This window comes from Pelodiscus sinensis, chromosome 3, assembly GCF_049634645.1.
Source record: "Pelodiscus sinensis isolate JC-2024 chromosome 3, ASM4963464v1, whole genome shotgun sequence".
Taxonomy (NCBI): Eukaryota; Metazoa; Chordata; order Testudines; family Trionychidae; genus Pelodiscus; species Pelodiscus sinensis.
The window spans coordinates 11107353-11121360 of record NC_134713.1 but is presented as its reverse complement, the minus strand read 5'-3'; the positions used below and the strand labels follow the sequence as shown (position 1 = coordinate 11121360).

General features: G+C 39.2%; 1 protein-coding gene across 7 annotated transcripts in view; it reads left to right on the top strand.

The window, feature by feature from the left end:
• The window catches only part of SUPT3H (SPT3 homolog, SAGA and STAGA complex component), a 426525-nt gene that overhangs the window by 368374 nt on the left and 44143 nt on the right, over window positions 1-14008 (top strand). The window contains exon 12 of one of the 7 annotated variants that reach the window (XM_075923381.1): window positions 13760-13793. The exons of the other annotated variants lie outside the window; for them this stretch is intronic. Coding sequence (XP_075779496.1) covers window positions 13760-13793 — 34 coding nt within the window. The remainder of the gene's footprint in view (window positions 1-13759; window positions 13794-14008) is intronic. 7 annotated transcript variants of the gene reach the window in all.

Below are 14008 nucleotides of genomic sequence, written 5' to 3'. Positions count from 1 at the left end.
TGAACCCGAGAGCCAAATGCACAATACTGTGCTTCCACATCCAGTTACCAACGTTGTGCCTGTCCATGTGATCCTGAAAAAAAGAAGGAATAAATGCAGAGTTTAGCACATAAACCACTCAATTCTCCTCCTTAACAGGGAGTCCTGAAATTGTGTGTGTGGATCAGCTTGATTTATTGGACGCTCATTCAGTGTGCAGTGGATGTAACAGTGCAGCCTGGAACTGCTTCCTGAAGTGAATCTCACCCGTGTGTATTCTTTGGCATTGCCATGATCTGAAATTTCCTTCTCTGGGGTAACACCCTTCCCCATGAGGAAGGAAGTGGCACCTGCGTGAAGCAAGTCTGCACTGCTTTGACTGGGCAAATCGCAGCCTTCCCATGCTCTTGACTTCTGTTTCCAGCTTTCCCCTCTCCTCCAGCTGCCTCTGCTACTCATTACAAGGGTGGAAGCTCTGAAAGATGCAACCACCCTTCTAGCCAGCCAGACCCCAACCCACCGCATATTGGTATGTTCTGCACCTTTCACATAGGCCTACGTTATCAAAAAATGAGCTATTTTAACTTTTGCAAACTTTTGACTTACGTCATCAGAGCAGAGACCCTCATTGGAACAGGAATCAGAGTAGTTTCTTGGACACATGCTTTAGCAAGTTTAAAAGAAGAGTACTTCTTTATTTTTTTGCAAATACATAAGATCACTTTGGTCCATATCTGATGCAGAACTCCCTACAGAATCAGCACCTTTACATTTTTATTACTCTTCACTTTTCAGGTTGCACAAGATTACTTTAATGATAGCTTAATGTGCCCTCTTGAATGTGTTTAAGGATTGTTAATTAGAGATTGGCAAATAGTGACCTCTCCTGTTGGTTAACAAAATGCTACCTTGACCACTTGGTAACCTGGCCCAAGCAAATATGTATTTCAGTACATCCAAATGCAAGGTCATATATCTTGGAACAAAGAATGTGGTCCATGTATACAGATTGTATCCTAAGAGGCAGTTACTCTGAAAAAGACTTGGGGGGTTATGTTTGATAATCACCTCTCAAAACGTCACTCCAGCCAAAAAGGCTAATGTAATTCATGGATGCATAAACTAGGGATGTAACTGGTTAACCTTAGCGTGTGATGCTTACCAGTAACTGGTTAACTGGCAGTCTGGCTGGGCTAGAGCAGCCCCCCGCCTGCTATAGGCAAGGTGTACGGAGAGGGGAGCTTCTCCAACCCAGCAGGCCCACCAACCTGTGCCATGGGTTTTGGGATAGTTCTAGCCTGGCCTGGCCCACCGTGCTGCAGGCTGGGGATGCTCCGGCACATTGGGGTTGGTCTGGCCCAGCCCGAGCAGTGCACAGCGTGGCAGGCCCAGCTGGGCTAAAACAGTCCCCCATATGCAGGATCCCAGTTATGTGGTTAACTGATTAAATGTAATGTTTAACCAGTTAAGTGATTAAATACGATTTTACATCCCTATCATAAACAGGGGAATCTCAAGTAGGAGTTGGCAGATTAAAATATCTCTCTCTGTGTTTGGTGCTGGTATAACCACTGCTACATATCAGTGTCCAGTTCTGATGCCCACAATTCAAAGATGTTGAATAGCATTCAGAGAGAAACCTTGAAAACAATTAAAGGATTGGAAAGATGCCTTATAGCGATTGACTCAAGGAGTTCAATCTATTTAGCTTAACAAAGAGAAGGCTAAGAGATGACTTTTTTACAATCTACAGGTACCTATATAGGGAACAAAAATTTCATAATGTGCTCTTCAAATAAGAAGACAAAGAAGTAACAAAGTCTAATGTCTGGAATTTGAAGATAGATAAATATAGTTTAGAAATGAGATGCAGCTTTTTAAGAGGGTAAATTAACCATTGGAACAACCTACTTAAAATAGTCAGATTTAAAATCTAGATTGGAAGTCTTTTTAAAGGATAATGTGCAAGATCCACCACAGCTATTGGACATTCTATGGTCTAATGTTATGTAGATAATCTGTCTAGATTGTCCCTTCTGGCCTTAACAATCTATGAATCTTTGAGTTATAGTTTATGAAGTAATGCAGTACTGTACTCAATAAACTGTTAGCCTGCATGTCCACATAAAGTGCAAGTTTATGACTTACCAAATGTGAATTTGTGAGGTTCTGGTGTATGGCTTTCATGTGACATAATTTACCAAAATGTGCAATAATAAATGTGGGAAGTTAGTTTGGAATAAGAAGGTTCATTGTCTATTTATTCATGCTGGGTTATGTGGCATATTTGGATCTTGTTTACTTCTCATCTTGCATTACTCAGAAGATCAGGAATGCTCCCTTATCATTACTAAGTATTAATAAAGTTTGGGCCAAATGTGCAATTAGTGTAAATTAATGTATCTCCTTGAAGTAAATGGAACTATGCCAATTTATACAAGCTAAAGATGTGGTCCATTGTTTTCATGTAGTGCTGCATTCAGTATATTTGCTCATGCTTACACATGTAAACACTTCTTACACATTAATAAAACATGCTAAAACACCACCTTAATTACAGGAGTGGAAATAACAAGCTATTTCCATTCTTTGGCTGTCATTGGCATATTTCCATTGTGTCAACATAATTAAGATGTATTAATATTAATTTGGTATGTACCATAACTTTACATAGTGGAAAAATAAAATAAAAAGGGACCTCGAGAACATATTTTCAATATGTTTCAATTTTAATATTTTATATTGTTGTGAAATGTTATAAAATGTGTCATTATGTCATTAGCCCATTAAAAACACAACACACCAACAGATGCTAGTTACCCTGATTTTTCTCAGTCTATTTATGGGGATGTTTTATCAAAATGGCTCTTTTAAAAGTTATAAAGATGTAGTACTCTCCTAAATTAGGTCATAAATGCCTAATTTGGAAAACTAATACATTTTATTATTTTTCAAGTGTGGGATTATGCATATTAAAATATGCAGCTGTTAGGAAGTCTGACTTCAGTATAACAGAAACATATTGCATTATAAGATCTCCGAGTGTCTTTGTGTATATATACATTCTTTATATATATACACACACACAAGATTTCAGCATGTAAATGATTAATGAACACTTGTCCAATATTACTTTGGAATAACATGACTGAACTGTAAAAAAAAAAAAAAAAAAAAAGTGTGCATACAAAAGACCAAATATACAGCTAAAAAATGTAGCCTGATTTACAAACTGTGTCTGTCCAATCAGGGCAGGTCCTAAACTAAATGGAGCCACAAGGAAGGAGTGTCTTTGGTGCCGCCTCTCTATTTGTTAAACTTTTGAATACTTTAATTGTATTGCATTTGTAGCCCATTTTGTGACTTTGTGTGATTTGCATGCATGATTTAGCCATGTCATATAAAACAATAAATTTGCATGCAAGGATCTCAAGATATAAGCAAAGAAAAATTCATTCCCTCTAAGCTTATAGAAACTTTTTAAGTTTTAAGAATAACTGAAATGAACTAACACCAAGAAATTGAACTGTGCTCCAATATACGGTGAACCAATAATAAATAGTATTACGGGTTGAATCTCTCTAGTCCAGCACCCTTGGGATCTGACCGGTGCCAAACCAGAGAACTTGCCGAACCACGAGAGGTTTTACTCTCAATATTGTGGAGAGTAAGTCTCTTTATTTTTGTTTCACTGAGGCGAATAAATGGAACAGAGCTTTCAGTGCTGCTTAATAATGTATGACTGTATTAATACACCCTATATAAGCCTATACCTAGCCAAGCCTTATCAGCTCTCTTCATAATGGCTGTGTCTACACTGGTCACATAACCCGTAATAGGTATGGAAATGAGAGAAGTCAGAATAGGGAAATGCGCGGGGGATTTAAATATCCCCTGCGGGATTTAAATAAACATGGCTGCCGCTTTTTTCCGTCTTGGGAAAAAGCCGGAAAAGAGCGTCCAGACTGGCGCGATCCTCCGGAATAAACCCCTATTCCGGAGGATCTCTTATTCCTACTTGCAAGAGGAATAAGAGATCCTCTGGAATAGGGCTTTATTCTGGAGGATCGCGCCAGTCTGGACGCTGTTTTCCGGCTTTTCCCCAAGCCGGAAAAAAGCGGGGGCCATGTTTATTTAAATCCCGCGGGAGATATTTAAATCCCCCGCGCATTTCCCTATTCTGACTTCTCTCATTTCCATAGCTATTACGGGTTATGTGGCCAGTGTAGACACAGCCATAAAGTGTTAGTGTTGTCATTATATTGGCACAAGGAAATAAGCAGATAAAGCATAAAAACATGCTTACATTTAGCAGCATTACCTAAACTTCTTCTGCTTGCTGGACTCTTTGAAGACATTCAGTAGTAATTTAGACCTAAATACTGAGAGCCAGGACTAGTGGCTGTAAACAAACTTTACAGGACCGCGGGAGACTTGGCCCCACTCATGATAAGTGGACATCAGCTAACTAAAATCATGCCGGACCACAGATATTGCCAGACCAGAGAGTGCTGGATTAAAGAGGTTCAACCTGCACAGGAGGTGGCAGCCTTAGCATGTTTACCCTAGTCCTGTAATCTACCAGGTTGCTTTTCTCGCCTTTGCTCTTGTTTACTGAAGCACACAGCCAGAGAGATCCAAAGACTGGCCAATGGCCTTTTCAAGCAATAAAATCACAAGCAATGTCAGTCTTTTGTTGGCCATCATTGATCCAAGATATATTTTCATGAGCCGGAGCTTCAAAAAGCTGTGCTCACTATTTGTGACTGTGACTGCCAGTATGTGCAGGATCCTCAAAGCTATCCACACCACATCTTAGGAAAAGAGTCCTTCACTTCTGCATGATGAATGAACTGGAGAACTTGGAGTGGAGAGTGCCACTGTTGCAAAATGAGCCGAATATGATATAGAGCTCTTTATCGTTGATGTCTGAATAGTCCGCATATGCCAGTGTCCAGTAAAGATCTGTACAATTGTTCAAAAATGTTTTCCTGTTTGTCAGGAGCTTACTAAGGTCATACAACCCTCCTTACCTCCAGGTCTTCTTTTGATGCTTTGTTTGGTCAAACTTTTCTACAGTAGACACTTAAACAAGCAAAAAAACTCAGTTTTTCCTTCCACATTTCCCATCAGGTCATTTCTGCCCTCATAACCAAACTGTTTCTTCTTCTAATGAATATGAGTTTCCTCAAGGACAGGCTCAACTCCTAAGTTTTGCACCATTTCTTTGGCTGTGGAGATGTTATCTTGAAATCCATTATCTCTGTAGGAAACAATGAAATCAAAGCAGCTTCTCATCAAACTAATAGCTGTTGTGATGTCCATCCACTGAATTTGTAATGCCTTGCCTATATTTCCTTGGAACAGTATATCACCCCAAACCACAACTGAGACCAGAAATTTGAAGTCAGTGATCTGATTTGCCAGGCTTTGTGCCAGGACTCCAGCCTCGGCTTTACTCGACTGTGCCAAATCCATCAGGGCGTCATAAATTTCAGTGACTTGGTACCTCGCTGGCCTCATGCTGTCAATGCAACTCTCTCCAAATAGCATACTGTCAACTTGGTTTGTATCTTTTAGACTATATATAAGTACATGTGATTTAAATTTTTTGAATTAATGTCTAAATGTTAACAGGCTAGGAATGAATAAAATGAATAAAATGGTAACAGTTCTTTCATATAATGTAATCTCAATGCACATATAAATAAGCATCCATGTAATGGCTTATTTGGAGGGAAAATATAGTTATGTTTCTATAGAGTGTGGAATGTTAAAATATTATAAACAAACTCATGGCATTTGTAATGACATTGGAGCTGTTTTGATGTTTGAGATGGAAGAAAAAGAGTGATAAAAATGGTGGTGGGAGGAAATAAGTAATTTTTAAAATTTTCCATTGATGTAGTTTGACATTACTTCTTACGACATTAATGTCAGTCATTTCACTTCATATTTTAGAAGTTACTTCTGTTGATTTCAAATAGATAGATATACATTTTGTGGGATTTAGCATTTCAAATGTTAAATGTGTTCTAGTTCTAACATAAATAACATATTTTGGTGTGTTGTGGAGTTGGATTTTTATATCCATAACCAAATTTGCATTCTGCTGGTATGTTATGTTCTAATTAAGAAGTTTGAAAAAATAAAGCAGAACTCTGGTCCAGATATCTGCCAGTTGGAAGAAAATAAGGTGATAGGGAACAGCCAGCATTGATTTGTAAAGAACAAATCATGTCAAACCAATCTGATAGCTTTCTTTGATAGGATAACAAGTCTTGTGGATAAGGGAGAAGCGGTGGATGTGGTATACCTAGACTTCAGTAAGGCATTTGATACGGTCTCGTATGATCATCTTATCAATAAACTAGGCAAATACAACTTAGATGGGGCTACTATAAACTGGGTGAATAACTGGCTAGTTAACCATTCCCAGAGAGTAGTTATTAATGGTCCACAATCATGCTGGAAAGGCATAACCAGTGGGATTCTGCAGGGGTCTGTTCTGGAACCGGTTCTGTTCAATATCTTCACCAATGATTTAGATATTGACATAAAGAGTTCGCTTATTAAGTTTGCAGATGATACCAACCTGGGAGGGGTTGCAACTGCTTTGGAGGAGAGGGTCATAATTCAAAGTGATCTGGATAAACTGGAGAAATGGTCTGAGGTAAATAGGATGAAATTTTAATAAGGGCAAATGCAAAGTACTCCACTTAGGAAGGAACAGTCAGTCTCACACATACAGAATGGGAAGTGACTGTTGGGAAGGAGTACGGCAGAAAGAGATCTAGGGGTTATAGTGGACCACAAGTTCAATATGAGTCAGCAGTATGATGCTGTTGCAAAGAAGGCAAACATGATTCTGGGATGCATTAACAGACTTGTTGTGAGCAAGACACGAGAAGTCATTCTTCCAGTCTACCCTGCGCTAATTAGGCATCAATTGGAGTATAGTGAAAAGTGGTTTCTGGCACCACATTTCAAGAAAGATGTGGAGAAATTGGAAAAGATCCAGAGAAGAGCAACAAGAATGATTAAAGGTCTAAAAAATATGAGCTATAAGGGAAGACTGAAAGAATTGGGCTTGTTTAGTTTGGAAAGGAGAAGACTGAGAGGGGACATGATAGCTGTTTTCAAGTAGCTAAAAGGATGTCACATGGAGGAGGGAGAAAAATTGTTCTCCTTGGTTTCTGAGGATAGGACAGGAAGCAATGGGCTTAAACTGCAACAAGGGTGCTTTAGGTTGGACATTAGGAAAAACTTCCTAGTTGTCAAGGTGCTTAAACACTGGAATAAATTGCCAAGGGAGGTTGTGGAATCTCCATTTTTTGAGATATTTAAGAGCAGGTTAGATAGACATTTCAAGGATGGTCTAGACCAGTGGTTCCCAAACTTTTTGGCATCATGCCTCCTTTCTGATTTTTGAGAAATCATCACATCCATTCCCCCCCCAAAATAGCAGCAAAACTGGTTGGGAAAAAAATTGCCCTTTTAAGAGCAGAGCAGGCATTGCCCTTTTAAGGCAGCCATTTTGAAGTCTGCCCCAGCCATCCTGAACTGCGCATGTTCTGGCGGCCACCTGAGCAGACAGACAGACTGGGCTCTTTCTTGGGGGAAGTTGCCGGAGGAGTGAGGCTGGGTCACCTTGTGTCCCTTCTGGAATTTCTTCATGCCCCCCTGTTCGGAAACCCATGGTCTAGACAGTGCTTGGTCCTGCCATGAGGGCAGAGAAATAGATTTGATGACTTCTCGCGGTCCCTTCCAGTTCTAGTGTTTTATGAATTTATTTGAACTTTCGGGACTTTTTGGCACTAATCTTGAATTAAATAGTATGAGCCTAAATCTCCATAATTTCAGTCTTCATTTGCTATTGGTATACTCATTGAGAGGATTGGATGGCCTTATACTCTTCCTACCCTTTCCTTACAATGCTAGCAAAACTGACCCTGTCCACGGTATGGTTATGGTTGGAATCATGCTCTAGTGCAGTTTTCCTGATCAATATAAATAGAGACTACACCCAAACGTGGTCTAGCATAGTTTAATAATTGACCTAGTTGGTCATAGTTGCTGTGTTGTTAACCATGAAGGTGTAGGTAGGTCTTGTGTCAGGAATCTCTATCCATCATCATTTGGTTTTAGTATACAGTTAGGGTAAACGTGTTATAATAATAAGCTATATTGCCAACGAAACATTAATCTTTGGTTGATCTGCCATTTAAAGGTCATGCTTTTTCTGGCTGTCACATTGTACAAATGCATAGTAAGTTGTGAGTCATTGATAAGTCCAGGGTCTCACTCAAACTAATCAGATTCTACAAAGACAGCGTCAAATATACTGTGACGTGGCTTCAGCTCCAAAGATTAGCCGTCAATTGTGAACGACAGACAGTGTTCAAATTAGGAATTTCTGTGTCTGAAAAGATCAATATTGTGTAAAACTCAGATCAGTTGAAAACCTTTCCAGTGTTTTTCTGAGGGAGTTTCATAACAGACTGTTGCTTTCAGTGGGTGGATGTGCCTGTTGCTTCACAACAGCCTGATAACATATCTTATGGCCCACCCCTTGTTGAGGCTCATTTCTTAATTTAGCTTAGAGTTAAAATGTCCATAACAAAACATAAGCATTGTGAAACTTGGTAAACAGTTTTTATGGCTCCAAGGTCTTTGTTTCAGATAGCTTCTCATGACAAATTATTCAAATCTAAATTTGCTTGTTGTGTACATTTTGCTTCTCTTTCATCCAAGCATTGACTTTCAGGCATTAACATGTTAGTTGTGGATATTTTTCTAGGCCTAAATTAAGCAGCATGACTTTTTCCTCCCTAGTCAAGACAGGAGTATTGCAAGATCTGTTGGTAGTTTAACTGCACTCTTTGTTATGTGGCAACCCACCCCTACAACAAAAGAGGGTGTTGGTGTTCTTTTGGTCCTGTCAATGACTCTCCTAGGACTACCAGAGGAAACTGCTTAAGTAAAATTGAGGCAGTCCATGGTTCCCTGGTCAGAATATATTGCTGCCAGGTAGTAGAAGACAAGATCTTTAATCCCCACCATTCTAAGTACACCCCCAGACTTGGAATTTACCAAGACTTTTGTCAGTTTACAAAGTGCACAACTGTTCTAAAATATATTTTTGAACAATTTGTATGGTATGTAAGAGCATTGTGACTGTAGTTCAGGAACTTATTTTCTTGTGCTGTTTTCAGAGATTTATCAGCCTGTTATTCAATAGTGTGAACCCTTGTCTTTTAAGACCAATATTGGGAAGGGGGGGGGGAGGTGTATGACAAGGATATTCTATTTACAAAGGTATATTCCACATTTAAAATCATTTAAAATATTTTAAGGCCGTTATTCACAGTCTGACTGGTTTGACAATCGGATTGATAATAAAGACAGGTCAGCAACCTGTTTGAAAGAGATTATATAATTAACTTCAGTTTTCCAGAAAATGTCAGTTAATGCATTTACACAGAAAAGATGTTATGGTACAGTGCTTAAAGAAGTAAATATTTTCTAAGAGTGGCCAAACAATAGTATCTGAGGGTTTTTTTATTTTGGTTATTTTCTAGTCTAAGTATGGGATGATAAATATTATATCACTCTGATGACATAGGCAAGGGTTTTGCATGTGAGGTATTGTATTTATGTTTTCATAGTTAATGCCAATACTAAGAATGCATGTAATTACCCTAATTGTCATGTTGTGTTCAGGTTCTTATACTATGACATCTGGGTTGCCTCTTAAAGGGACACCATCAATTTGAAATCTAGTTGGTTTATAAAATCAGAGTCCCCTTGTCAATGTTACAGAATTTTTTTATTTATTTTTGAAAAATATCCAAAGAGGAAACTTACTGAAGAAGGGAATCAGTGAACTTTATTATATAAAAAATGATGTCAACTGGACAAAGTGTTCAATGGTAGAAAAAACATCTTCTATCTTTAAATAGCTATTTTAGGTGTCTACTTATAACAATAGATAGTAAAAAGGTTTTTAGTCTAGAAGCCTGATTTTTAAATTGATTTTTCTCTGTGTCATATACAATAATAAATATACCGAAACTTTTACTCTATATGGATGAATGCATATTGGTTTTTTTTAATAACATGCATTTTAAATGGATTTGAAACTATTTAGCCAAGAAATACACGTCTTTTCCCTTTTAAATAATGCACATGCTAAAAACTACATACCACAATTAGTGCACTAAAATACATATTTAAAGGGTTAAATGATTTTTATATTTACTTGGGAAACACGCACTCAAATATAGATATACATAGAAAAATGCAGCACTCTTTTGTGCCAAGTTAATAATGGGCACCACAAACTTCTGAACTCTGGGCACAACTGATGATTTCTGATTTAATATTTATAATTTCTAATGTAATAATGTTTCAAAGGTCCCAGTCAGGACTAGGATTCCATTATGTTAGGCAAAGTATCAATGCACAGGGCCTCTTCCAAAGCTCCTCTTCAGTGGCCTTGAACCAACTCCCTACCTCGAAGAGTTTACAGTATACGATACAACGTATCAAAAAAAGAGATGAAAGGAAAAGACCAATGGAAAACAAAGATAGGTAAAAAGCCCATACAGTTACACAGACTAGCTACATGCATAATTTTATGATCCAGATAGTGGCTTCACAGACTAATTCTGGGAATATGTGGGATAAGATGAAAGAAGGGGCAAAGTGATCAAATGAATCTGTGCAGTTCAGGAAAGTTACAGTCAGATACACAAGTTACAATTAGAAAAGAGGGTCAAAAACCGATTAGGACAAGAAGCTTGGATTTGATGTGCTGGGGGGAAGGGAGAGCACTGAGTACTTCAAAAGCTGGGGAGACATTATGACAGAGCCAGGATGACAGGCAAAGGATATAACCTCAGAAACTTTGTTTATTAGAATGGATTAGGAGGAGGCTGCAGTGGTCATGCTGGAGATGTTCGGTTAGGGTTTCAATGGCGTGGTTAGAAACAGGGCTAGATTTTAGAATGTTTTTTTGGCGAAGGTGTGGCAGTATTTGGAAAAGGCAGTAGAGAAAGGAGGCAAAGAAGCCATGCAAGCGGGGAGCCTGGTAACGTACTGGTTAGTAGTCTTTTCAACAGTAACAGTACTCACTGAGTGTTTTTGAGAGGAAAGTTGGGGAGCTCAGTCTTTGCCAGGTTAAGTTTAATGTGAAAGAAGCACTGTGTTCATTAAAAAAAACCTCAAATCCATTAATAGGAAACTTCGCTATCTACTCACAGAAGCCTAAGGGAGAATTTACCTGGCTGCCCAGATTACCTCTAGGAAGAGCTCTTTGGGATCTCTCACCTACTCAAGTGTACTACCTTTACTTGTTAATGGGATGTGTATTTATGAAAAGGCACTTAGCATGTTTTAAAAAAAATGTTTTTAACCTTAAAACAGTTCAGGAACTATCTATTCAAACCTAGAAAAGCCTGCCTTTGTTTCTCAGAGCAGCGAGAATTGAAGATGGGGCAGAGAGAAACAGAAACTGTACTTATAATTTGCAGTAGTGCTTACAAACCGTGAGTGCTGTACACACTTATCGAAAATTGCAGTTCCTCCTCTAAGACCTTGCAGTCTAACAGGCAAGACATGAGAGGTGGGTGGAAAAAATGAGTGAGTGTGGAGAGCAATGGGGCAACAAAATATGGGAATAGGGAGTTCACATATTTGATTCAGTTGCAAATTGTCATCTACTAATTGCATGAACTTACTGTTCCTGGCTTGTTTTTTCCTCTCCCTTTTACCTCATTTCTGGCTATTTGTGTCGCTTGGTGATTCAGTCACATCTAACTTTAGACCATGAGTTCTTTGGGATAGGGAGCAGATTGTTGCTTATTTCTTTGAAGTGCCTTATGCATTCCAAGATCTACTGTATGTTTGAGACAGTTTGTCAGTGTGTTTGTCTGTCTGTTCAAGAACTCTTGAAGGGTAAGAGCTGGGGCTATCAAATTTGGTATGCAGCTTCGTCTTATCACAACTTAAACCAAGGTAAGGGCTTGGTTGTGCCAGGAAAATGGGATGTGCCTGTAACAGGACTGCTTCTCTTAAAAAATCATACAGAAAAAAGATAGAGGCACATGAAAGGGGCTGGCTGGGACGCCCCTCCATCCAGGACTGCCCTAACACCAAGCCTCTCAACCCCCCCTCACCCTTTAGGGAGAGGGCAAGGGGACTGAAGCTTCCTCCCTCCCCTCAATTTGTATGGGAACATTGTTGGGTGTTCCCCTTCGTCAGGGAGTGAGGGGAAAGTGCAGTTTGCTGCATTCCTCACTTTGGCTGGGAACACAGGGAGCAGATGAGCCCAGACCTGCCCCACCGAGGGGACATACACCCTTCCCCCAGCTGTGCCCGCTGAAGCTGCAGCGGCCATGGAGAGGTGTTTCTCATCTGGTCCAAGCTGTTGCGGTGAGGGGTGTCCTCTCTCCCAGGGGCAGCCTGCATCCTGAACCCCTTATCCTCAGCCCCACTCTAGACAATGATTTAAATGAAGAAAAACAAAATATAATTGAGTTAAGGAGCTGAGAAATGCTGGGTAAATCTTCTAGTGACTAATAGTTTTGAGTCTTGTTACTCCCTTGGCTTCAGTAGCAGTGGGCTAATTATAGGTTGAATTATAAGTTTCATTTTGCCAATTTAAATGTGTTGTTCTTCAATTTCATTGACTGTCCTTTTGGTCTTCTGTTATTCTACCTTTTCTGTGAAGTCATTGTTTTCTTGTATCTCTTTGACATTGTATCTCTTTGTCATGTCCTTTTCTTAATTATCTCTTCTCTACATTGAATGTGTCCTGAGCTTTTCTCAGTTCATGTGGAAGACACCCGAAGCCTTTATTCCTATCCTGCTTCTTAACGCCTTTTTATTTATGCTGTATTATTTTTGTAGTGATTTAATGGAACAAAGTATTCCAGGCATGAAATGGTTATTGAGTCAAGTGACAGACACGGGTGTATGTTTTTTTTTGAATCTCCCAACCTGCTTGTTTTCATGAGTTTGAATCATAAACAAAAAACAAATTAGAACAGATCCAAATTCAATATTATGTCTGCATCCCCATAGGCGATTTGGCTCAAAATAGCAGTTGGACCATTCTGATACACAAGGACAGGAGACAGCCTTTAATGTTTAATTGCTTTTGGAAGGGTTTGCATCAGAGAAAATAGGTTTTCAGGAAGTGAAGGTCTTTTCTCCCCATTAGTGGATCAAGACCCTTATCAGCACATAAACACAGCCTTCCTAGGATCAGATAGATACCTGTTTTGGTCTTGTCCCACACCCCAAAGTTCACACATGGACAGGCTGCTAATCGACTGCTTTGGCAAGTAAAGTGTATGCTTTTGACTGCCGTTGTTTTTTATTAAGTAAGACACAGAAGTAGGAAACTTTTTTTCCAGTTATTTGTGCTGAGATTTTCAAAGGAGCTGATGGGATTTGGGCACCTAATTATTTTTAAACCTTTGAAAATCAGGCTCCACAGCTGTGATTTTCAGAGGTGAGGAGCACCTGCAGCTCTCCTTATGTTAATGTGGATTTATGGGTCCTCAGCTTTTCGGATAGGTACCTTGTAATGTGATATTACATTGAAACCTTATGCATGGAAAAGAAACCCTTTTCTGTGACAAAAAGGTGCTTTTCTGTTCTATGTGGTTCCTTATGCTGCACTTACACAATAGTATCTGAGCGCCTTCCACTCGTGCATTGAGTGACAGGACTACACATTTGTCACATCTTGTTCTCTCCTTCCTCTCCCCAGGACAGAAGAGTGTGCAGTGGAATGGTTTGTTTTGGTAGAAGTATGTAGCTTGTAATGTATTTATGTAAGAGATGGCAAGGTCAAAGAAATGCTCCTTTGCACTTGGAGTGGAAGGTGGTGAGGCATTTTGATGGACCGTAGGCTACTGGTAGATACCATTCCACAGTTTCATACCAGCCCCAGAGGAAATTCTGTCTCTTTCGCAAATGAGTTTTACTTTTATTGTGGAAAATTCCATTATGTTCAGAG